Raw genomic sequence first — 27,006 nt, forward strand, 5'->3', positions numbered from 1 at the left:
GACCCTAAAAAATGCAAGAGGACTTCTATTGACAGAATATGCAGGTTGCATCTTTAAGCAGCATACATTATGAAAACTTCAGTGGTGTGCAGGTTTCAATGTGATACATGGAACCTACAAGCCATAAAGGCATGAAAGTGAACTATGCCATTTGACTTAAGAAACACCTTGGTTGGAGCCTCTCAAGCAATTGAGAGCGACTAAAACCTGAAAAAACACAGAGAGCTTCCGCAGCTGTTCATCATCCAGGCCAACTGTGCATATTTGTGTGGTGCGGTGCAGAATCAGCACACTCTGCCTACTATAAGTGCCCTCGTACTCTCCAGGCCTCTGCACGAACCCTGAGCATTATCCCTGCCCTGCTCAGTGATTTTTGCAACCCCTTCACCATCTGCAATCATCTATGGCGTTTGCACAAGCCCATTCATCGACAATCGCAAACCATGCCCCCTCAGTCCCGAGGTGTTTAATGTGTGTGTGCATGTGCGTGTGCATGATATGGAGACTACTAGCCAGATTCTTACACCTTTTCTTCCACTTGAGGCTATGAAGTGCTTGCAAGATTGTTTTCATCATCCTGGTTCTTATGTTTTCATGCACTCACTGCTTCCAAAACATATCGTTTGCTCATTCCTCCCCTCTGGATTGTGGAGCATGGGGCAATCATCTATGGCGTTTGCACAAGCCCATTCATTGATGGAGATGTACCTTGGAAACCATTTGGCAATGCAAACTGGCTCTCTGGCGTTGCATAGCAGGTTATTCCCACATCCTTATTTTTTGTTGTCTGATTTCCTTACCTTCCCCTACTGCACTTGATATGTGACTAGGGTGGGTAGTCTCTCACTTGTGATTTTGAGTATAGCAGAGTTTGCTCATTCTATATATCTAGCGTTTTGCCTCTAATCGCACTCTCACATGCTTCCACACTCGTGCACTCACATTCGATTGAAGGAGGGGGTCCCTTAGGTATTGCCTCATCTTGAATTCAATAAGCTTTCTACTTGGCCACTACATGTTCGTATCCAAATTGTCCATCCATATTATGCCTTATATATAGTTTCATCTTTCATATTGCCTTGGACAGCAAAACACATTGATTAGTTTATGTCCAAGGCCTTAGAATGTGTGGCAAACTCGATCTAAACTTCCTTTGGGGGACGCACGCATGGGCACACCGCCCCTTCATCATTCTATTCTGCTAATCTCTTAAGTGGTTATTGTTTCCAATATTATATATTTCTATATTTTTCTGGAACGAATGTTGATATTTCCTTTCCATCGGTATACGTATGATTCTTGCTTTAATGGTTTGTGTAAGCATCTTTAACCAGCTCCCCTCATTTATTTTGCCTCTTAATTATTCAAACTAATCTATTATGACGCCTCGCACCTCTTGTATAGCTATATATGTGTATTGAATTTCTTTTTGTGCAAGTGTTTTGGCCCTTCTGTATTGTTGGTACATCAATATTTATCTGATCTTATGATAATATAATTTGAAGTCTTATCACCAAGCATGTGATTCTTTGGATTCTTTTCCAAGCGTTGTCAACTGTTGATCCTCATGGAAATACATTTTAATTTATTTGTTTTTTAAATCATGGTGCAAATGGTCGCCAGCTGCTGATCTTTATGGGATATACATTAAAAGGATCTGCATATGCCAATAGTTAAATTGTATGCTAGATGTGTTTATGTAGTGTGTGATTTTTGGGCTGTTACAAGCTGACACTCGAAGCGAGAAATCAATAGCAACACACGAACACAAACTACAAATCACTGAATTGAACTTAAATAGAGAGAGAGAAAGAGAGAGAAGAGTCGACACGGGATGGCAGAGTTCCGTCCCCAGATGCATTGACCCCAAAGACTGGCACCCCTTCCGGTATTTGTTTATTATTGCTTTGCAAAGGTACAACTCTCCAAGGGTCCAGCTCTCCAACTCTGCATCCAAATGCTCTCTAAGGTCTGGCCCTCCGGGCACTTATAAATAGTACACAAGGGATGCCCACAAGCAGAGCCCCAAAAGCTCTCATCCAAAAGCACTTAATCTCAAAAGCATCTACTTCCCAAAAAGCATGGCACCCAACTGCCAGATCAGCCAACATAAAATCTGGGATTTCGTGCAGCAATGCCATGTCAGCATATCAGTGCATAATCTAGGATATGTCGTACAAGTGCCACATCAACAGGTCAACACAAAGTTACAATTGCTTTTGTCAGTTTAGGGTTTAGGCCCCTCAGTCGGTGCTCTTCAAGTTGGTAGGGTTAGGTTTTTTAAATCCTAAACCCCCCCCCCCAGACCAGGACCCATGGCCATATCTTCAAAGTTCTTCTGGATTAGACCCTTGTCCTCTCAGGCAATCCTTCCAGTTGGGCATGCCACGTCACAACCTTATACTCGCTCTTAAAAGAATTGTAATCACACTCGATTACACCTGCAAAAACTGCAAAAGGATAGAAACTAGCTCAGTAGACACTAACTCAATGTACACAGGCACCAGGCTCAACAAATCTAGCACTTCCACCAAGACATTAGTCACTAATCAAATCACATTTCCGTCGAGGGTCTCAGAAATAAATCATGATCATTGTAACATATTCAGCAACCACATCCAGACGCGCTGATTTTTTTACGGATGTCTTGATCTACTAAGTAGTTCACAAATCAAACATTTAATTCACATTGAACACCGAGCTCGGTTCTCTCATTCAATCTAGCCATCTCATCTAGTCCGAAACTCTTGATGCACTCACAAGAGACTGATCCAAAAGAAATCGTGATGCACTAGAATACATTCACTTAGGCATCGCATCCAAATCTCACTGATCTCTAACAGATGTCTAAATGCACTAACTTCAAGTCATTCATCAGACAGAATATTGTAGACATTTCATCTTCCTTTACATTACTCTAACAATACATGTAATGAGTTCAATCTAGGAAATTTCCAATTCAATGTACATATTTTTATAGTCATTCGGCAAAATATTGTCAGCCTCTCAATATCCCTCAAGCAGAAATTAGTGACTTTATTCAATCTAGGCAATATGTGACAAAGGAGTGGAGTGGCTCTCCTCTTGTGCAGTGCGCACTGCACCATAGTGCACTGCACCATATTCAAGCTGTTGATTCATTGGTAACTTTCGAAAAAGACACTGCTAATAATCAAAAAGCCTCAAGATACATCTCAAAGATTTGCGAGGTTCTCTTCCCCCATCCAGTTTGCATCCAAGAGACAAAAGTGTCCTTGACTTAATTATCGGTGGACCTAGCTTACCTTTCTGCTCTCTTTTCTTGTGCCCTAGGACATCTTGGTTGTTGTCCTAGCCTCCCTTGTCCACTGGGACATCAATCTGAATCTTCGGAATTCTCTAATGAACTATCAGTTGATTCCCTTGCTTCTTTGGAACTCTTTGATGAACTATCTGTTGGTTCCCTTCATTCTTTCTTTTCCTTTGAGAACTCTTGTCCCATTGAGGTGGACATTGGCTTGTCCGTAGGATAGGTCAATGAGCAAAACAATATTCCAAAACCTCTCGAAATAGTCATCCAAAGTGTCTTCCTTCTTCACTCTCACATGATGCCAAGCCATGATGATATCTTCTTCATATTCTTCCGTTAACCAAGCTGAAGTGAAAATTCTCTTGAATTAGATGCTTCCCCACGCAACAACAGAGTAGACCACCATGTCTATGCTTTCCCTACAAGTAAGATGCCACCTTCGCTTCCGAAAAACGACCTCCCGAAAAGGCGATGCCAAACTGTTGTATGAATTCAAGGTTCCATTCTTGAACTCTTGAGTCTTCTTTCTCTTTTTCTCGCTCTCTGAACTGTCAAGAAAGAATGAGATCTCCTCCTCTAAACTGCTAGATAGCTTTCTATGCTTTGTACACTTTATCAAGAATCTGCTTTTCTTGCTTTTCCTCCGCTTCTTCCGCTTTTTCTCATCCTCACTGTAACTAGAGGATGATGAACTGTAGTAACTCTCTGAAGGCGAAGAAAATTTTGGGTCATCCTCGAAATGAACACGCTTCTTAGATCTACTAGCCACCTCAAAAGTTGATTTTCGGCCCAAATAACCGAGGAAATCTACTAATTTGCTCTTCTTCCAAGTGTGCTAAATTAGGCTTTTCATTGATTGATTTATCTTCTTTTCAAGCGCTTCGTCAAACTTTGCTTTTCTGTACTAGGTTTTGCTTTTTTCTTCATTACCGACTTGCGAGGAGAATGCATAGCTCTAGCCATCTGGAGTGAACCTTGTCAAGCGGGTAATCCTTTAGGTGATTCACATATTTAGGATCCTTGGAGTACTTGACCAATCTTTGCATACACATGTCAACTTGTGATTGACGTTTGAACTTTGTACCTCACTGTGTCAAGATTCCCCGTCGAAAATTTGCTCCCTACTCCTCAGAAAAAGGCCTACTCCCATTGAAATCTCCATTAATTTTCTTTGTTTTGCATGCTGGGATTTTGCTTCTCTTCATCTCCCCGCACACTAACAATCGGAGGAGTGTCGTCTGTCTGATTCTCCGTGAGAACCTATTTGTGCTACAGAAAGGATCGGATCCTCACAATAAAACATTTTTAATTACATTAGAAGTGTACATATGTCAAGAGCATTGAGCTGGCACAGTCGTTTCGCCTAGAAAGTTGAATGCGGACGATTTAAAATAGCAGGTTTCATACATAGCTGTAAACGATGTTGAGCTTCCTACGGGCCAAAAGGCCATTTTCTAGGCTAAAAAACGCCATAAAATGGTTAAAAATAACCCAAAATAGCCAAAAATGGGTCCAAATACCACATCACTCACGGTGCCATGACTATAAGTGGGGAGCTTATTAGAAGAAAAAAGATCAACACTTTAAGCCACTTTGAGAAAGGATATACAGGCTTCATCTATGGTGTGCTAGCACAGTCCCGCTCTGTTGCTACCTTGTATTCGAATTTAGGGGTTCCAATCAGGGTTTTCTCTCTTCAAAAAAAGTATGTGCGCTTGTTTATGGAGGAACTGAAGCTTCCATGAAAGAATTGGAGGGAGAAAGAGTTTTCAATAGGGAAAACAGACATTGATCTGTGCAATTAGGAGCGGGGCTACACCAAATCACCACACACATAAGAGTTTTGAGTTGATCTTGGCTTTTTAATAGAGTGAAGCTTCCATGGCTGGATTTTAAATGTATCTCTTTTGCTTCGAATCGTATAAGATTCGCTTGATTTTGCTACAAACCCTCACAATTAGAGACCCGGCGCTTTCCCAGCCACACTGCATAGTTCTTGACGGATTTTTAGTGAGCATGATGCGAAGCAAGCTAGGGTGAGGGTTCAAAAGCCTTATTGAAGGTCTCAACACAAAGCTTCAAAGCTACAGAGCAACAAGAGCAATAGGGGATGCCTTTTGACCTAGGTACAATGCAAATGTTTCAAGCATTTGCTATGTTTATGCAACACCAACAACCTGCAAAAAGAAGGGAGATGTCAATAATCAAAGCCCTTCAATCCATTGTGAATAAAATGGATCAATTTGAAGGGAAACATGTCACAAAATATCTTTGTCGTTATGTGAAGGAGATGAAGTTACAGCAAGTACCAGAGGAAGAGATGATTCGAAGTTTCGAGCTTGTTGTGGTCCATGACATTAGAGAGCATGTAAGGGGAATCAGGTAAAAATTCAAATTGGCCTTAGAGGAAGAACTCTTCATGGAAGACTCTGAGAGGGTTACAAAACAAACTTTCTTAGAGTGGGTTTCCAAGCCAAAAGAAGGGCTTTCTATCATTGAACTATTGAGGGGGTTTGAGTGACGCTATTCTCAACTGTCAAGAACAAAGCGAAATACTTTGGATAGTGGGACACTCGGAAGAATGAATTGTTTCTTCAAGCTGCAGGACTCGAACTCTAAGAAAAGTTAGAGCTACTATTAGAAGACAAGAATACAGAACAGGGTTTAAAGGCAGAGTGTGAAGAGGTTGAGGATGTAGTCTCATTGCTTGCTAAGAGGCAACGATGTAGAAACAAGATGGTGGTGAATGGTGCCTCTAGCATGCCTGAGATCCCAACAAAGCCTGCTATTGTGACTCCAAAAGGTGATAATTCTAGGCTTGATGAGCTTGTTAAGCACATGCGTGAAATGCAATTGAAGTTGGTCAAGCTTGAAGAGAAAGGACAATCTTTTGAATAGAAATCCCAAAGTAAAGAAGCGCTTGTGCACAAATGTATATGGTGTGATAGCACAAACCATGGTAGAGGGGATTATGATAGCTTCAGTGATGCTTTGATAAGGAATCTTGTGTTTTTTAAGAAAAGGAAGATCCATTTGTGAGAGACAAGCATCCCATTAGGAACTAAAAGAGTGATGCGGAAGTTAATGAAGGATATGGAGACCAATCATGCCATCTCTACATGGAGGCCGCTACCTATGGGACGAAGATAGAGCCAATTTCAAAGAAAGGTCAAGGCCTATTCATGATGTTTATGAGGTCGATGGCTTGTGGCCGTATGCAGTGGCGTCAGCTAAGAAAGGGATGGTAACTAAACAGGTGTTACATGAAGTTAATATTGCACAAGCCACACGGCAGGTTGGATGATCTTGTGGACTCTTTGTCAGTGCATATCTACCTTGCCAAGTGTCATAACAATGAAGCAATCAAGGTTGCATCCGTACGTACGTACGGATTCTATCCGTACCATACATCCGTACAGTACGGTTCAGTAGGTTCCGCACACGTTTTTTTTTTTTTTTTTTTTTTTGGGGTCCCCCAATCCTATTTCAACCGATTTCAGTCATCATCATCATCTTCAGTCCTATTTCAGCCCTGTTTCAGCTGAGTGTGCGGTTTTTAGTGCTTACTGGTTATTAGAGTCGAGACTTCAGACTTCAGTCTTGGATTTATCTTTTTCATGATTCATTATGTATTTATTTTGATGCTCTTAGTTTTATGTGACCATGATAGCAGACATCTAATACTATTTGTTTGTAGACATTGATCAATGGTTAGCTAATCTCAAGTTTGCCTTTTCATTGTTCAGTTAGAGTCGTGGACTCCATTTTTGGTATTTGTAACGGTGTACTGTTGATTTGCTAGTCTTTATTTGAAGTCTTGGTGAATACATAAGTAAATGTACAAAGTACTCTCAGTTTTAGGCTTTGTGAAAAAAAGGACGAATTTTTACGTACCTAAAAACTCAATCCATTCTATACTACATACCTTACGTACCGAATTTGTACCGAACACTATGTACCTAACTATCTTGGAAGCAATTGTCGAAGAGAAGCGTAGACGTGAAAATGGGGATGAAGGACCCTCTACTTCAAAGAGGGTTACAAGAGTTAGGAGGAAGGACCCGAGATCTTCTCATGAGGCTTCACCTCACGTTCCTCCTCTTGAGGTTCCAACGGAGGAAGTATCTCCAGGAAAGAAGAAAGAGCATGGAAAAGCAAAACTGAAAGGCCCTACTTACAAATTACAATTTGATATTGAAGCTACTACAAACTTAAAACAAATATTGGAAGAAAGAATTTTGAGAAGTAAAGTTGAGTTTGTTTTGGGTTGGCATGGCTAAGCATGAGTCCATGAAGATATCATAAAAAGAAAGAGCCGAACTCTCATTGAGTCTATTCCTCTACAATTACAGGGTGAAGGAAAGTCATTGTAGGCACGAGGGATACATGTACAAGAGAAAGAATGTGATAACGATGTGGTCCGATGCTACCAATCTTCTGGAAGAGATATGCATGTTAGATTTGTGGATGGCGATAATGAAGAAGCCTCACATAAAAGTATAACAAACTTGGGCACCCCAAGTCTAGATTCTACCGCGACACAGCAGAGATTCACTCTAAAACATTTCACAAAAGACGACACGACCCGTGTCAACGCGTTTTCCAACGCTTTTCTCGTTGGCCAGCTGCCACGTCAGCTTGTTGGCGCATTTCAATCATTGTGTGTGTGTCCGGGGACCAACCAACTTCACCAGTTTGTGACATACCCCCTCTTGAAAGAATTGTAATCGCCCTCGGTTACGCCTGGAAAACAGACAGAGGCCATAAACTGTCTTAGTAGACACTGACTGTTAGTACCGGCGCACTAGACACAACGCATCTAGCACTTGTACAAATCGACAATCACATCACTGGACATCACATGGCAAACCACATTCAAATTCATTCCAAATCTCACACCATGATTAATCGGCAACATATTTAGTAATCGCATCTAGATCCATTCCGAACCTCACGGATGCCTGATTAACTAATCCTTATTGCAATCATGTCTATAGAGATTTATGAGACCGAAATGTTGCAGTCATTTCTTCTTTCAATTCTTGCACTCAAACAAGTACAAATCAATTAGTATCATTTTCGGGAATTCCAGTTCATAAAGTCATACAGCACAATACTGTCAGCCCAGCAATATCCCTGAAACCCAAAGGGACATCAGTGACTATATCAAAAATCGGGGTAATCCGTTGACAAAGGAGTGGAGCGACTCCTCTCTTGTGCAAGCTCGTTGCACTAGATTCACCATGCTAAAATCGGAGTTCTATCCGAGTAGACTATGCTAAACCGAATGCTTCAAGGTAAAGTTCCAAAACCTGAGGAGTATCTGCTAGGTCCTCCTCCTCCATCCACTTCGCATCCAATGTAGGATAGTTCTTGAATTTAACCAAAAACCGCCTAATCACTTTACCTTTTATCTTTCTATCCTTGTATGCCAATATCTGTTCTGGAACAAGTATCTCCTCGCTTTCCTCCACTTCGGGTTGCTCATCTGGCTCCCCATGATCGAGCAAATCGACTTTAAAAGGCTTCAAGAGACTCACATGAAGGCTTTAAAAGGCTTCAAGAGACTCACATGAAAAGCATTGTGAATCTTCCAAGTATCGGGCAGCTTCAATCTAAAGGAGACATCATTTATCTTTTCTTTTATCTGGAAAGGGCCATAATACCTCATGCCAAGCTTTGGAAAAAGCCGCTCCTTTCCTTTTCATTTTCTTAGGCATGCCTTCTCAAAACGTAAGAGCACCCAATCATCCTCCTTTAATTTCAAATCGTGACGATATCGATCTGCTGCCTTCTTATGTCTTTCTTGAGATTTCTCTAAAGCCTCCCAGACCTTGGCAAAACCAGTGTCCAAGTCCCTCGTGTACCGGTCGGCTTCAAAAATCTTATCTTGGGTCTGCGAAATGTTCTGATCTACCAATTGATGCCTTTCTTTCCTTGTGCCATGGACTTGCGGGTAGCGTCTTTTGCTTCCTTGTCCATTGGCACGTCACAGTCAATCATCGAAACCCTAAGACGCACTATCATCTGATTCCTCTTTCTGTGGAATCCTTTAATGAACTTGCATTTGGTTTCCTTAGTTCGTCGGAACCCTCTGATTCGCCAAAATCTTGTGATGAGCTATCATCTGGTTCCCTTGATTCATTCTCTTCACTGGAAGACTCTTGCCTTATCGATACTTTCCTGTCCGTCGCATAAGTCAATGAGCCGGCATGCGTTCCAAATCATTGCTTAGTCGTGTCCCATGGAGTCAGACTTATGGTTTAAAGCATAGTCTTGAGTCTCTTTAGCGAATCATAGCCGAATCTTCGACAAGTATTTCAAAATCTCTAGCAGTAGTCATCCAATGTATCTTTCTCAATCATTTTCATGTGATGCCAAGGCATAACGACATTTCTTGCATATTCATCGTTCTTTTCAAGTAAGATGCAGCCTTTCGCTCCCTAGAATGTTCTAAGAACCACGCTCCAGAGAAGGCGACATCAAACTCTTGTTCAACTCAAGGGCTCAATGGGTGTCTTGGCCTGACTCCCTTCCTTGAACTCTTTGGTTTTCTTGTTGATCTGTCATTGTCAAAAGAGGACGACCTTCCTCCTTTGAACGGCTAGATGGCCTTCTATGCCTTCTAGACTTTGTTTCAAAAATCGTCTTCAAAAGAATCTTGTCTTATGGGTTAGAAATTGAAGAAGCTTCTTAGCACCCTCGAACACTTCAAATGGCGTCTTTCCCGTGTGTCGTTGTAGGCAAACTCCACCAAGGGCAAATACTTTCTTCATGTAGTCTTCGGATCCAAAGAAGAAGACTTCAACAAACCAAGTACGACTGAATTTGCAATCTCAAATTGCCCATCTTTCTGTGGGGGTGGAAAGATGACGAGAATGCAACCGTGTGCCAATGTTCTCCCAAATAGCCTTCCAAAACAAACTCGTGACTCGGGGATCTCTGTCAGAGACTATTGTCTCAGGCATGCCATGTAATCTGAAAAACCTGTGAAATGAAGAGTCTCACTAAATGATCCGGCTTGATTGTTTTCTTCACTGGAATAAAGAGAGCTTGCTTGCTAAATATGTCGATGACAGTCCAAATGCCATCATGCCCACTCTGTGTCTTTGGGAGATCAAAAATGAAATCCATAGCAATACTTTCCCAGGGGCGGGTGGTAATGGGTAAAGGCTGTAATAATCCCTGTGCTTTATGCCCGTCAAACTTGACCTTTTGGCATACCAAGCAACTACGTACAAAATCGTCCACATTCTTCTTGAGTCTCAACCAAAAGAAGTAACGCTCCACACCTTTCAAGGTGGTGTCAATGCCGCGGTGACCCGTAAAAGGTGGACAATGGCATTCAATTAGAACCTTTTCCCACAACAGTTGTGTAACCCACAACATCGTTTTCTTCATCAAATAGCCATCCATATGGAATGTCCCGCTACTACCTCCCCATTCTGTATTCGAGTGAATACATCCGAAAAATCTAGATCTGTGGCATACTGATCGACCATGTCCTCAAGGCTTCTGTGAAGAATCGCGGAAATAGCCAAGACTAGTGGCTTCTGGGACAAAGCATCTACCACCAAGTTCTTCTGTCCCTGAACATGGACAATCTGGAAGTGAAATTGTGACAAGATGTTAGTCCACCACATCTACTTTTCCGAAAGTTGCTTCTGTAACAAGAAGTAGTGTAAACTCTGATGATCAGTAAAGACTGTAAAATCGGCTCCGTGAGTAGGTAACGTCGCCATTGAGTAAGAGCATGGATAACCGCCAAAAACTCTTTCTCATAAATCTGTGCTATCAATTCCGGCCTTGATAACAAGCGGCTTTCATAGGCTATGACATGGCCTTCTTGCATTAGACCGCACCCAGACTACGACCACAAGCATCACAATATACTTCGAATGACTTTTGCAAATCCGGCAAAGTGAATTTTGGTCCCGTAGTCAATTTCTCTTTCAAAGTCTGAAAGGCAATCACCTCTGTGAGTCCCCACGAGAAAGGGACTCCTTTCTGTGTCAAAATGTGCAAAGGGGAGGCGATCTCTGCAAACTTTCGAATGAGCCGCCGGTAGTAAAAACATAAGCCCAAGAAGCTTCTAACTTCATGAACATTCTTTAAATCAAGCCAATCACGTATAGTGTCAATCTTGGCCGGGTCCATCTGTACTCCTCCTGCTAAGACGATGTGTCCCAAAAAGTGAATCTCCAACAAGAAAAAAAATTCACTCTTTTTCACATGTATAAGCAATTTCTCCTTCCTCAGTGCCTAGAAAACCCACAAATGATCGGTATTCCCTGAAAATCCAAAAAGTCATCCTGAAAGTTGTCTTGTAGACGTCTCGAGGAGTAATACAAATCTGATGATAAATCTGATGATAATTCACTTCTTCATATCAATTCGGCAAGTAGAATTCTGAAGTCTGTCGAGTATATCATCGATCCTCGTAATGTGGAAATCTGTTCTGGTTCATTGTTTCTTTATCTTGGCCTCGGCTAACGCTGTAAGGTGGCCGGTTCAGTGGTGTACTACCACAAATCAATCATGTGATCTTCACGACGTAAAGGAGGTAACTCGCTTTCTACGCCTTCAAAAAAACAGTCAACCTCTATTGCAGAAAAATCTTGTCGTTTCTTTTCGAGGTCAAACATATTCGACCTTCAATCATCATTTAGTTCTCTTCAAGAAAAATCGAGTAAAGAAACTGAATTTCATCAAGTACAATCTCTTTGCCCCTCATTTGTCAAAGTCGCTTTCTCAGTCCGATAGTCAACCGCGGAGTTGTTCTTGCGGTACCAAGGGATTTCGAGGAGGATGTCACAACCTTCCTAAGGGCATTACGTAGAAGTCCTCGTGCCCTAAATACCCCTAACATTGCAAACGAATTTTGCCAATGATTGGTATAATGGCAACATCCCGTCCCGGTGCCGCTATAACTGCCTCAGTTTGTCAGGCGTAATTCCAAATCGAGCCGCCAATTCAAGAAGTTTGCCTTGGCTGCTCCATCATCAAAGAAAAAATGAAATGTGAGGGCTTCCTGATCTTTCACTTTGCCCCAAGGGCGGCAGTTTTGATCTTTCGTTGATCCGATTCGGTTCGGGCCCCACTCACTGTGATACCAGTTCTGCTTTCATCTTTCCTTTTCTTCCGCACTCGATTGCTGCTCTGTAACTCTCAAGTTTATCTTCTAGTGGTCTTTTGAGTTCTAGTCCACCTCTTTCTGCGTGTACAAGTTCCGCTTTTCTACACTTGTCTGTCCTTTCGACTTTCCTCCCTACCTAAGAGGAGAAGCAATGGCTACATGCCATCTCGAGTAAATCTTATCAATCGGGTGATTCTTTAGGTGTCTCGCCAATCTCAACTCCCTGGAGTACTTAATCAATCTGTTCACACATATGCCAATCTACAGGTGACGATTGTACTCTGTTCTGGCCAAATCTTCATTCTTTTCTTCAGTTTTCGCGCCGGATCTTCAACTTTGCTTTGCCTTCCCACTGAGAGGTGTCATCTCTGTCAGATTCTTCACGAGAACCCATGTGTAATCTGGGATTCTTTATGGCTTATGCCCTATAAGACAGAGCGATGAAGACGGAAGCACGCCCGATGTGCGATGTATGAAGGGTGGGAGTGGCTAATAAGTCCGAGGTCGAGCCACGAAAATTCTTTCACAAAAGCTGTGCGCGCTGCAAAAAGGATCCTCCGTAGAAGAAGAATCTTTCTATGCTCTGAAACCACTGTAACAAACTTGGACACCCCAAGTCTAGATTCTACCGCGACACAGTAAAGATTCACTTTAAAACAATTCATAAAAGACGACACGGCCCAACGTAGTTCCATGCCCAGAGGTATTGGCCCCAAAGACTCGCGCCCCTTACGTTATTTCTTTTTATATGAATCTTGGTGCAAAGTACAAGGGCATCTGTTGGGACTCACATTCAAACTTTGCGTCTAGATGCTCTAGGTAAAAGGACCCAACAGACACATTCATTGTTACAAGGGATACCCAAGAGCAGCAAAAGCTCTTAAACTTAAAAGCAATCCAAAAGCTGCCCCAAAATCAGCCAGCGTAATTTCCAAAAATCCGTACACTGCCACGTCAGCATGTCAATGGAAATTGTGGTAATCCGTACGGCCTACCACGTCAGCATGTCAACGCATTTTTCGGTGCTTTTCCCGCTGGCCAACTACCAGGTCAGCCTGTCGACGCATTTCAGTGGTTGTGTGTGTATCCGGGGGCCAGCCACGTCACCATTTGTGACAAAAAGCAACTACTCTATAGGTCATTGGGCAAGAGCTACAATGGAAACTTTAGTCAAGATGGGTGACTTTGAGGAGCCATATATTGCATTCATAGATCGTGGCTCCGAAATAAATCTCATGTCCAAGAGTCTTTACATGAAGGGCAAGTGGCTGATATATGGTTGGATGTTTAGTGTTGCCAACAACTCATCAGGAGATCTCTATGGGGCATGTCCAAACGTGAAGGTGGCCATTGGCAATGTCAAAGATGAACAAAACTTCTTCATGCAAGAGATGTCTACTTATCCTCTTATCTTTGTGCAGCCATACATCACAACCATTCGCATGGAAACAAAGGTCTTGGATGATGGTTTTGCTTATGCCAAGATAAAGAGTAGAGATGGGAAGCGGGTTATCCAATTCTTGACAGAATGTGTGAATAATGAGAGGAACCATGATAATCTTCCGGAGTATCCTCTACCTAAGGCAAACAAAGAGTTCAAGGACTACACGCCCTAGGGAGAGGAGGGGCTTTGGCCATGTACCATTGCGAAGCGCGATTGCAATGGTACAAAAAGAAAAAGATTCTCGCTTGACCCAAAATGGAGAAGAAGCTTTCACTAAAGGTTTTCAAGGGAGCATGGGTCAATATGTTTCATGAAGCATGATGATATGAAGAGAACTTAACGTGGCCATGTACCATTGCGAAGCGGGATTGCAATGGTAATAAAAGAAAAAGATTCTCGCTTGACCCAAAATGGAGAAGAAGCTTTCACTAAAGGTTTTCAAGGGAGCATGGGTCACTATGTTTCATGAAGCTTGATGATATGAAGAGAAACTAACGTCAACATGTATATAATGTACAAAATGATATGAAAAAAATGAATTTTATAGAGGATAGTGAATGTATTTCAAAGTTCTTTCAGCAGGTTTCTTATGTTGATACTATGTATGAGCTGGAGGCTGTAATGGATTCTAAGATGCCATATAGAAGCTAAGTTGTGGAAGTGTGCACTCTGCAAATGTACGAATTATTGAGGTTTTTGAGAATAAGGAAGGATTCAATGTCAATGAAGAACAGGAAGTGCAGGTAGAGACCAAGTACAAAATTGTGGCAAAGAAAATAAGACCAGTGGCCTTGCATTTACCACCAGATTCCAGGGAGAAGCTAAAAGACGCTTCTTTGCTGCCAAATTTCAAGAATCCAAAAAGAACAAGACACAAGTTCACAGTGGAATCTCTAAAAGAACTAAAGGTTTGTTGGAGGAGTTTTTAACACAATAAAAGAGAAGTGTTTTACAAAAATGCTTTCAAGACATGGCAAGGCTTTTGCTTTTCAGTCGTGTGAGCTAGGATGTGTTGATCCTAGTGTCGTTGCACCTTGGTGATCTTCACTATCCCTCATGTACCTTGAAATTTACGTCCAATTCCCACTTCAAAAGCACATTTGCTAAACCTAATAGAGTTACTCGATGAGAAGATTAACATGGGTATTTTGGAGCCTTCTTCTTACATACCATATTCAAACAGGTGGTTTACTTCCCTAAGAAGAATAGAGCCTTGAGTTTCATACAAGATATGCAGCCTGTAAACGAGGTTACTATCGGAAATGCGAGTTGTGGATGAATTTACAGTTAGGGCAATTTACTCAAAAAGAGATCTCTATTCAGGGTATGATCAATTTCAGCTAGCTATTGAAAGCAGAGATTTGACAACAATGAAAATGCCTTTGGGATTGGTAAGGATGTGTACCTTACCTCAGGGAACAACTAATTCAGTTACACATATGATGAACGGGATCAATAAGGATCTACATGACTTCTTACCTCAAATCACAATGCCATTTCTTGATGATGTGCCTATCAAAGGATGTGAAGAAAAAGACCAAGATGAAGCTATGAATTCGAGGGGGTACTGTAAATTTATTGCAGATTGTATTGGAGATTGGGAGAAGATTTTGATAAGGTTGGATGATATCAACCTTACCTTGTCAGGGCAAAAGTCTGTAATCGAATGATAGATATGCTATCAAGAGCAAGGTATGAAGATGAAGAGAACATGGTTGTTGATAAAGATGATGTAGGTACAAAGTTTTACACCATCACTCATGCTAAGGGCAATCAAATGTGTTTGGCAACCTCACTTGATCCATTTCAATAGGAGATGTATGAAGGTGAATGGTTGCTTATCGGTCGCTACTTTAGTACTTTGCAAAAGAAAGAAGATTGGTCTGAATAGGAATTCAAGAGGATAAAAAGAAACGCATATGGGTACTTTTTGAAGAATCAATACTTGTGGAAGCATCCAAAACAAAAAGATGGAATCTCAAAAAGGGTAGTATGCGACAAAGACACTCAAATTAAGCTTGTCAAGGAGTTTCATGAGAGTATATGGGCTGGTCACCGAGGTGTATGGACAACCTTTGCCAAACTGAAAGAAAGGTATAAGTGGAAAAGAATGTACAAGGATGGAATTTCAAAAAGGGTAGTATGCGACAAAAACACTCAAATGAAGCTTGTCTAGGAGTTTCATAAGAGTATATGGGCTGGTCACCGAGGTGTACGGACAACCTTTGCCAAACTGAAAGAAAGGTATAAGTGGAAAAGAATGTACAAGGATGTATCTAATATGTGGAGTCTTGTGTAGCATATGAAATGTATTCAAATGTAAGGTATTGTGATGGGTTGTACCCTATGTATCCATTAACCATGCATTACAAATTGGTGGTAGGTCTGGTTATTTTATGAGATACATAATTCTTGCAATAGAAGATTTGTCAAACCAAGTGGAAGGTCGTGCATTAAGGACAAAGACTACGGAGATAGTATGTAAGTTTCTCTTTGAAGATGTTAACTTGTCGCCGTGGCTGTGTTGGGAAAATAGCAGCAGATAGGGGCGAGTTGGATGTTGAGGAAGCCAAGTGTCACAAGACGAGCACCACGTGCGCATAGAAAAGAACATACTGAACAGACTTTTAGCACTTCAATAACAATTGAAACTGAAAGAGAGAGAGCACACGCGACACGGAGTGGCGGAATTCGACCCCAGAGAGTATTCGGCCCAAACCTTGGCACCCCTTTTAATATTTCTTTATGTTACTTGATCTCAGTACAATGCCGGTACTCGCGCTCTGCACCTTCTCACTGAAGCATGCCAAAGACTTGAGCCCTCTGCACTTATTTAAAAGCCCTTGGCCTTGAAAAGCAATTTACATGAAAAGCTTGAAACTCAAAAGCAACTGGCCCAAAAGCTGACGCTGAAAATCAGCCAACGTAAATCACGAAAATCCGTACAGGCTTCCACGTTAGCAAAGTCAACGTGAAACGCGGAAATCCGTACAGCATGTTGCCACGTCATCAGCTGAATGCGCAAGTCCTTCTGTGCGTGTGTGGATCCTGCTTTATTTATTCTCTCTAGGTCACTTGGGCCCCAACGGACGGGGTCCCATAAGTCGGTGGGAACTTCTTTAAAAATAGACCCACTCGGCATGGATCTGTAAGTTGGTGAACTTCAACTTCTTCTGCTGCTTCTAGGGTTAAGGCCCCTCGGCCGGGATCTGCAAGTCGGCTCCGTTCTTCAGTGGCTTGACACGTCAGCAATTTGTGACACTAGGAAGTTCTTTTCCACATTGGGCATCAAACTTGTTCTCAATACTGCTTACGTTCCTAAAGGGAATGGAAAATTTGAGTGTGAACATTCTCCTATCATTAAAGATTTGGCCTAGGGTTTGCCTTATGCTTTATGGGTTGATCGTACAACACATAGCTCAATCATTGGTTATATACCTATTGAGTTAACGAGTAAGAAGCCTGTAATGCCAATTGAGTATGTAATTCCTAGGTGGAATGTGTTGCCTTGGGAGGATGGAATGAGTAGGGAAGACCTTGCTTTGCGAATACAGTAATTAGAAAGAAGGCCTCAAGAAATTGAGCTTGCAATATCACAATTGAAAGATGCAATGTTGAAAAATAAAGACAGGTTGATAAGAGGCATAGACTCAAGCCAAAAGATATTTAGGAAGGTGATTGGGTGTTGTTGTATGACAGTAGCCTTGATAACAAATACTCAACAATAAGGAAGCTTGCAAAAAGATGGTTTGGTCCTTATGTTGAAGCATATGCATGGAAATGCAAGTTATACCTTGCTTGAGTTAGATGGGATAGAATTGAGAATTCCCATTGCGGGAAAAGGAATTAAATTGTTCAAAACAAGAGAGGATGCTAATCCGTTTAATGCACAAGCAAGTCAAGGAGATGATGGATCTAAATCTATGCAAAGTGAAGATGAAATTGCATAAATGTTATCTGACTGAAAACAGTTACCATGTTTATTGTCGTGTACATACCTTATCGGGGAGGGTAGGACCTCGACATGGCACAATGGCATGTTAATAAAACATGCTTAATTTGGGTTAGAAGTGTACATGTATCAACTGCATCAAGATGGCACACTCGTTTTGCCTAGAAAGTTCAATGCGGACAATCTCGTCTAAAAATAGAAGGGTTCATACGAAGTCGTAAACGATGTATCTAAAGTGCTTGCTAAGTGGGAAAATGAGATTCGGCATGTAATTTGAGCCCAGGGGAATGTTTCCATAAATTTAGGGATTTTTCCCAACTCATTTGGGCTTTTTACAGACAAAAAAGGATGTTTTTGGGTTATTACATAAGATGATCGAAAAGAACCCAAAAATAGCCAAAATTAAATCAAACCGCCACATTACTCATGGTGCCGTGACTATAAGGAAGTGGGGAGCTTATTAGAAGAAAAAAGAAATCCTCTTTGAGAAAGGATACAAAGACTTCTTCTATGGTGTGTTAGCGCAATCTCGCATTGTTCCTACCTTGTATTGGAGTGTGTAGGGGTTCCAGTTAGGGTTTTCTCTCTTTAAGAAGGTGTGTGGGCTTGTCTATGGAGGTGTTGAAGCTCCCAGGAAATGGCCTAGACGAAGAATTGGAGGAAGAAAGGGTTTTCGATAGGGCAAACAAGCACTGTATCTATGCAATTGGGAGCGAGGGCTACACCGGATCACCATACACACAAGAGTTTTGAGTTGATCTTGGCTTCTTTATAAAGTGAAGCTTTTATGGCTGGAGTTTTGTTCATTTTAAGTGTGTCTTTTGCTTTGTGATTCGCTTGATTTTGCTACGAACCCTCGCAGTCAAAGGCCCGGCGCTTCCCTAGCCGCACTGCATACTTCTTGACAATGGGTACAAGAAATGATATCCGATCTCTCCATTTGTATCATAACCAAGAAAAGACACTTGTGTGACTTTGGGTCTAGCTTTTTCCAAATCTCTTTGGGGCACATGTGCATATATCTTGCATCCAAAGATACGCAAATGATCATAACCTGGTTTCAACTCATCTTTTGTTTAGTAAACCTCTACTTTATCGTCATTCACACCAAGACCAAGCGACAAAATTTATTTGATATATCAAACTCTTACAGCAACACTACGACTATTTTAAACCCTAAAAGAAGCAACAGACTAAAATGAGGTTTTCCAGCATAAAGACCTAGAATAGGCAGCAGCAACAAAGACCTATGACAAAGGTGCAATTGCTTGATTACTAAAAATAATCTACATTATAAAATTCACGTTCTACAAAGTAAAGGTCTGGAATGAAGCATTAACAAACGAATGAAACACCATATATAAAACTTTAACAATGTGCAATCTCAACTACACTGCTTGTCCATTAAAGAAAAAATGATACATCAATACCTTTAATAGCCACGACAACTCTACTCATGTCATGATTCACAGTGCTGAAAAGTAGGGGCAAGTTTGTATAGAGATCATTCACTAATTGGAAGTCTTGACTTACTTTTTACAATCGATTAACTTTGTTTCTATACCATGTTCTTTGTTTCTATCAATTAACTTTGTTTAAAAAATGACGGAGTACATTGCTTTGTTTATAAGAAAAAATATATATAACCTTACAAATGATACTCTAGAAACATCCTTCTTCCTTGCAAACATATTAGTGTCACAATGTACACTCGAAGTACAGCATAAACAGAAATAAATTCAATAGCATAAAGAGCATCATGCATTCAAGTAGGACTCTATAAACCACAACTCCAAAATGTTCAGCAGTGCTATAGAGTGTTAGTCGAGAGGACCAAGAATGTGAATATCAACAAGATCAGAAGAGAGTCTTACCAGAAACATCTCTTGAAAGTAAGAAGGGACCATTGCCTGTTTCTCAGAAAGCTTGTGATAAAACACTAAGCTTAAACCCTCTCCATCAACCTCATTCAAGAAAATGGCAGCAGGATACATTGGAATCTGCAGAAGATACTTCTGGGATGAAACCTCCCAGTGACATAATTCAAGCAGTGAAAAACTTCTTATTCAAGGACATGCATATACCTGAATGTTAAGAATAAGTAGTGATGGCAGATCTCCAACCTTGTTACAAACTGGAAGCTCCACATATCGAGCTATATGGCTAATTTTCTTGGGTGATATAAACACATCCACACCAAAAGGTTCATACATTGAATGCTCTGAGGCAAAAATCTTTATTTTATCTCTGAAAATGATAAGACCACAGTCACAGGTAGCAGAAACCTCTTCACATATTGAGTTGTTTTACATCAAGGGGAAGTCAATTCAAAGGCATTACTTTATATTGCTTTTCATTAACTCTTAAAGTTTATGTTTCATAACAAAAAGCAGTGCTTATGACATGCTGTATACATTGTCATTATACATGATAAGGCTGCTAAAAAGCTATACCTTAGGTAGCCTGAGCCTCTAAGTTTGAACGTTGAAGGGCCAACTACAGACCACGTTCCTTCCATCAACTTGTCTCCACTGCAAAAAGGCACTTGTGACCCAGCGATAGGCCTTTCTACACGCACACTTGATGTAACTGCATAAAATGCACCAGTTATACCATTCTAACCAGAATGAGACTATGTTTTTGCTACAAAAGGGTAACATACTTAAAAGTGAGATTTTCTTTCCAAAAAGAGTTGCACATACAAGGGTTAGTTGCATCAAGAAAATCATTTGAACGCCTCTTGAAAGGAAAGTGAAGCAAGGCATTTTTTGCCTTCTGCAGACCAGGACTTATTGGAGCCTTCTTGTCATTAAAGCTGACAGAAGGGAGTAGCCGAGGTAAGCAGGACAAATGAGAAGAATTATCCTGGTGTTCGTAACCTGCCATCAACTCCATGAGAGATTCTATATCAAAAAGAAAACTTCATGCCACAAATGGAGAAGAGACAAACAGACCTTTGTCTATGCCTCGCTGATGGCTTCCATTCACTAAACTATACCGTTCATCTCCGGGGGACATCTGACACAGAAACTCTGCTAGCATTCTCTTGTCCGATGGACTAGTAACATCAACTTGCGGGTCAGCAACTGTAGTCTCCAAAGGAGAGCTCTGGACTGAAGTCTCTACAGGAGAGCTCTGAATCCTTTCTTTCAATGATGCAAAAGTTTGAGGACTGCTTTGTATACTGGCGAATTGATCAAATGTGTTTCCCAATCGAGGTAAAGAATCTGGTGTGACTAAGAGTATTCAAAATTGACTGGCAACATTTAAAACCAAACACACTTATTGACAAAGTATGAACCACATGAATGAAGTCTGCAGCCGTGGCAACTGGCAATGGTCACCAAAAGAGCAGTGTACAGAAGCTTACCACCATTCACACTCCGAAAATCATCATCAGAATCTGAGTCCAGCCAAAGTTGCGAGTCAAACCAGACTTCATCTCCGCTCGCTGTTACACACAACAGCATGCTAAGAGGGTCATTGTTTGCAGGGAAAAATACACTCATCGACTTTCAAACAAAATCCTGAAACTTTTGGCAATTTTCAAGGTGATAAACATTCTGCCTATACATCTGTAAGAAGGTAGCAACTTTGAAATATCTAACAAGATAATTTGACTAACACTCACACCAGAGTCAACCCTTACCATAGTCATTTGAGAGAGACAAACTAATGAATGTTACTGCGCTATTGGTGAAATGAGTGGTACAATTAATAAAATGGGGTTACCACAGCAGTTTCCATACTCTATAATAACCGCAGGCAAAACAGCTCTACAAACTCCCGTTGTCACCAAAATCATAGGTTTCAATCTAATGCATGACATGGAATCTGATGCATAAGTGACAGCACTTAAAAAAAGATATTTGGATGTTGTGTGTAACAGGCTTGGACACTCCAAGCGAGAAATCGATAGCAATACATGTGAGAAACTGGAACAACAGAAATTGAGAGGGGGAGAGAGAGAGAGAGAGAGAGAGAGAGAGAGAGAGAGAGTGGACACGAAGCGCAGTTCCACTTCGAGATGCATTGGTCCCAAAGACTGGCGTCCCTTTTCGCTATTTCTCTCTTGATTGCTTGCAAAGTTTACAACTGCCGAGGGTCTCCTTCTCTGCGATGCTCCTGAGCTCATCCGCGGAAGAGGGAGCCCTGGCCACTTATTTATAAGTACACAAGCAACCCTAAACTAGGCACCCCCAAAATCTCCCAAAGCAGTGCCCTCCAAAAGCTCCACGCATAGGACCCTCAAGGCTGGCCGTACGGACTACGACGTGGCAGTCAATAACTCACGGAATGATTTGCGGAAGCTGCCGCCAGCTTTCGATCCTTGCTAAGAGTGGACCCTGCTTTATTTTAAGGCTTCTAGTGGCCCTAGGCCACTGTAGGCCACTATAGGTGCCAACCCTCATGAAAGAAGAGTAATCGCCCTCAATTACGCCTACAAAACAGACTAAGAACAAAAATTAGCTAAGTAGACACTGATTCTATGTACCCATGAACATTCAAATCACATTCACATTATTATCCCTGCCGAGATCTTAGATGAGAAGCATGATCATTGTAACTTCTCTAGCAATCACATCCAAATCGCGCTGATCTTTTTACAGATAACTTGATCTACTAAGTCTTGTTACTATCACATTCACATCACCCGTCACGTGAAATAGATAAAATGTTGCAATCATTTCATCTTTTTAACAGGTACTCAAACAATACACACACGAAAGAGCACATATACCAATTTCATTTTAGGAATTCCCGTTTCAATGTACATCTTTTCATAAAGTCATTCTACATAATACTATCATCCTGCCAGTATCCCTAAAATCTCATGGAGAAATTAGTGACTTTATTTCATTCTAGACAACCTTTGACAAGGGAGTGGAGTGGCTCCCCTCTTGTGCAGCACAAACTGCAACAGGATCAGCCCACTAAATTATCGTGCACTTTCAGAATAGTTAGTGCTTAACCAAAAGCCTCAAGGTAAAGCTCTAGTAACCGAGGAGAATCTATTAAGTCGTCCTCCTCCATCCACTTTGGATCAAGAGCCGGATAGTTCCTGAAATTGACCAAATAACAGCAGACCAACTTACCCTCACTCTCATTTCCTTGCGCGCTAGGACCTATCCTCATGAAAGGACTAATTCTTTTCTGAATTGTGTGATTGTGTACTAGGAGATGCTACTCGACTGCATGTTTTATCCGCTTCGAAAGCATGAGAGTGGCAGATTCATGATCCATAGGGGTGATTTTTCATCGGGTGTCAACTTAGGGGTTTCTTGAGTTTTAGCTTTTCCTTCATTATCACTATTAGGTGAAGAGACGTGTGCTCTAGATGTAGTGGAAAACTGAGAAGAAGACGTACTAAAGTTCTTATCATTCTGCTAATTCTCTTGGTTCTGAGGGGTACTTGACTTGTTCTCCTTCCACTTACTTTTATCGTGCTTTATTTCCTGCACAAGAGAGATTCGGACGGTGTCATTGTAGCACTTAGGGCTGAAACCTTAGACATCGTATTTGATGTACTCGTCCAAACCAAAGAGGAAATCCTTCTTGTGATCCTCATCAGACTTACGCAATTGGACACCAATCTGCAAAATGCAGATAGAAAAAGACATAACAGGAGTCTCATTTTGCTTGAGGCCTCTCCCATCCTCTTTCAACATATCAAGGTACTACGGTGGCATAAAACGAGCCTTGAGCTTGTGTTGGAAGTCAATCCAACTGAAAGACAGTGGCTCACCATCCACAGCACAATCAAGGTGCTCGGCAGTCTGCACCTCTTGCCGAGCCTAATACCAATTAATGGCATCACCCAACAGATACATGGAAGCACTCAAAACTTTATTGTTTCTGTTTTTCTTGTTAGTAGCAAAATAAGCGTTAAATTGATGCAACTAAGAATACATCACAGAAGCATCTATCTTACCATCATACTTACTGAAAGTCAACTTTTCAATGCCTAGATTGTTGGCGTCGTTGTCTCTACCTAATCTACGTGATGACTCACCAGCCTCCTTGAGTGGGTCGCTCTTTGAGGACAACACTTGTAGGACCAAGTCTTGCATGCATTGGTCTCACTGCGTTTCACACTCTAGCTTCATAGTTGCCCTCTTTTTCTTCGGCCGCTATCTGTTGAGCTTCGCGTGCCTGCAAACGCTCTAGTTTCTTCAACGGCTATGCGTTGAGCTTTGCATGCCTACTCACGCTCTAGCTCCATAGCTACCCTCCTTTCTTCAGCAGCTACATGTCACAAATTGCTGTCAAGCCACTAAAGAACGGAGCCAACTTGCAGATCCCGGCCGAGGGGTCTAAACCCTAAGCGAAGAAGCAGAAGCAGCAGATGTACGGAATCCCGCAATTCATGCTGATTGATGACGTGGCATCCTGTACGAAATTCCGGGTTTTGCGCTGACATGCTGGCCTGGCAGACTGTATGGAGTTCCAGGTTTTTCATTGACATGCTCATGTGGCAAAACTGTACGGATTTCCGCATTTCACGCTAACAGTGATGACGTGGCAGCCTGAAAAGAACTGAAAGAACTTTTGAAGCACCAGCGGTGGAGATCGAAACCCTAAAATGACTAGAAGCTTGGACTCCGGGAGAGGATTTTGTAAATCACGCTAACATAATGGTGCCACGTGGCACACTGTACGGATTTCCGCAAGTTGTGCTGGGCTGATAACGTGGCAACTTTAGCGCTAGCTTTTGGGATCAAATGCTTTTGGATTAAAGTGCTTTTGATCTGATTCTTTTGGGGCTCTGCTTTTGGGCATCCCTTGTAAGAATAAAAGAGCCATTGGGCCTCTCATTCTGTAGAGCATCTGGACGAAGAGTCTTAGAGCAGAGGAGCCTCGGGAGTTGTAACCTTGATGTGATCAATAATAAAGAAATACCGAAAGGGGCCCCAGTTTTTGAAGCAAGTGCTTCTAGACGTGGAACTCCGTTGTGCTCTCTCTCTCTCTCTCTCTCTCTCTCTCTCTCTCTCTCTCTCTCTCTCTCTCTCTCTCTCTCTCTCTCTCTCTCTCTCTTAAAGTTCAACGATTTTGAAGTTTCTGTTTGTGTGTTGCTATTGATTTCTCATGGACAGGAGGAGGGGAGCAGTCTGCTGCTCTAGGGACATGTTCAGGCCAACTTGACAGCTTATATAGCGAACTAAAGTCCCTAGGGGAATCCACCTGAAACCCTCACTTGGTGACCAATCAGGCGTAGGAGTACTGCCAACCCAAAAAGCTACTGTCTTCCTGCTGTTGATCAGTGCGCTCAAGAGAAACACCTCAAGAGCCTGCTCACACTTAGATTAGCCTCCTGGCCCTCCCAAGTACAAGGCTGAGTCGTCGGCAAACTCAACGTTCAGTAGCTCATCTCCCCTAATAGGGAGCTCTAAACCACTCAAGCCAACCTACTGTAAAGTCAAAAAACTGCTCATTGCCTTAGCATAGAATAAAAAGAGGAACGAGGCTAGAGGGAAACCCTATCTGACTGAACGTGTGAGCATGAAGCGCTCCCCTCTTCCCCCCTGCCAAGAGCACCTGACTGTGTGCACGCCTATAGAGAGCTGACACGCCTCTGATCCAAGCATCTAAGAAACCCATCTTACATAGAGTACCCTCCAAGAAGTCCTAGTCAACTCTTTCGTAAGCCTTCTTAAAATCAAGGAGTATCACCAGATCCTCTCCTTGGAGGCGTGCGAGGGCAGATGCCTCCCAAAAAGTGAAGATGCTGTCAAGGATGCTACGTTCCTTGACAAAATTTGTCTAGGTCCCATGTATAATGCTCTCTAGTAGTGGCTGAATCCTCAAGCTCAGAGCCTTTGCTAGAATTTTGTAGGCTAAGATGAGGATGGTGATGGGCCGCCACTGTCGAATCTTATCCAAGGAGCCTCCCTCCTTGGGAATGAGGTAGATCAAGCCCTCACTCATGTTGTCAGGCATCTCTCCAATATACAGAATGTACTGAAATGCGCTGCAAAGATCTGAACCAAGCAAGTCCCAATAGAAACTGGGAGTCGAACCATCCTCCCCTGAACAGCTACCTCGGGGGGGGGGGCTCTGAGGGCCTCATGGAGCTCTTCTAACTGGAGGGCAAGCTCTAGTCTCTGACGTATCTCCTTAGTAACAAGGTAGGGCATCTGTGCCCAAACCTTCTCTCTGCATGCATCCAGACGCTTTGACTGTGGCTCGGTTGACAGCAAATCTCGGTAAAAGTCAGTAGCCACTACATGCATATCCTCGTGCTTTGAAGCTACTGAGCCGTCGGGCCTCCTCAACTGGCTGACATTGGTGTGCGCATGGCGGGGACCCACCGTCTCAAAGAACTCCCCAGTAACTCTTTCACCCACCTGCGTCCAGTGAGATGTCTGCCTCAACGTTAGCCAACTCGTGTCGAGCCTGCTGCATCTGCTCCTCCAACCAAGGACTGTTAGGTGATGCTCCTGTATCCTCTGCAAGGAAACCACGCCCCGTCAGAGACTCCTCCTCCTCCCTTGCTGCAGCCAAGCGAGCTACAGGCTCTGGAAGAAGAAGCGACTAAGCTCAGCAAGTCCAGAGGCCACTCTACTAGCAGGGGAGTCCTGTGTGTCCAAGCTCTCTGTCTAGAGTGCCACCACTCGCTCTCTAAGCTCTGGATCCAGCAAGATCCTCTCAAGGATGCGCAGCATCGTGCTCCCCCTCCTTGTCTGTTTCTCACAATGGTGGCACTCGCTCTCTAAGCTCTGGATCCAGCAAGATCCTCTCAAGGATGCGCAGCATCGTGCTCCCCCTCCTTGTCTGTTTCTCACAATGAAGATCATTGGTGCATGGTCAGAAAAAGCAGTTCCTGCCAAAATGCAGAGAGATCCACCCATGTCACAGAAGTGGTCGTTGGCGTAGAAGCGATCTATCTAAGATAGATTCACTCCTACTATGCGGTCAGAGCGAGAGAAAGACAAGTTGTTAAGGGGCCTCACAAAGCCTGAACACTGCCAAACATCAGAAACCCTCAAAGTCATACATGGCGCTCCCAAGCTGCCAACTCAGCCCCATGTACAGTAGCATGGCTACCTCCAATCCTGTCAAAGAGGTCCTCCACCATGTTGAAGTCTCCCCCGACACACCACTCCTCTGCATGCGGCAGACACTCTACAATATGAGATTAAAACTCTGCTCTCGCACTTGCCACATTGGGTGCATATATGTTTAGG

At 42.3% G+C, this 27,006-nt stretch overlaps 1 protein-coding gene across 4 annotated transcripts in view; it reads right to left on the reverse strand.

The window, feature by feature from the left end:
• LOC147417556 (uncharacterized) overlaps positions 1-27,006 on the reverse strand; it is a 116,505-nt gene that overhangs the window by 49,818 nt on the left and 39,681 nt on the right. For all 4 annotated transcript variants that reach the window (XM_086507203.1, XM_086507202.1, XM_086507200.1 and 1 more), the window contains exons 3-8: positions 21,192-21,272; positions 20,776-21,048; positions 20,524-20,700; positions 20,275-20,410; positions 19,906-20,068; positions 19,696-19,821 (exon numbers count right to left, since the gene is read on the reverse strand). In XM_086507203.1, coding sequence (XP_086363329.1) covers positions 19,696-19,821; positions 19,906-20,068; positions 20,275-20,410; positions 20,524-20,700; positions 20,776-21,048; positions 21,192-21,272 — 956 coding nt within the window. The remainder of the gene's footprint in view (positions 1-19,695; positions 19,822-19,905; positions 20,069-20,274; positions 20,411-20,523; positions 20,701-20,775; positions 21,049-21,191; positions 21,273-27,006) is intronic.

Source organism: Adiantum capillus-veneris, chromosome 30 (assembly GCF_014529385.1).
Source record: "Adiantum capillus-veneris isolate H3 chromosome 30, ASM1452938v2, whole genome shotgun sequence".
NCBI lineage: Eukaryota > Viridiplantae > Streptophyta > Polypodiopsida > Polypodiales > Pteridaceae > Adiantum > Adiantum capillus-veneris.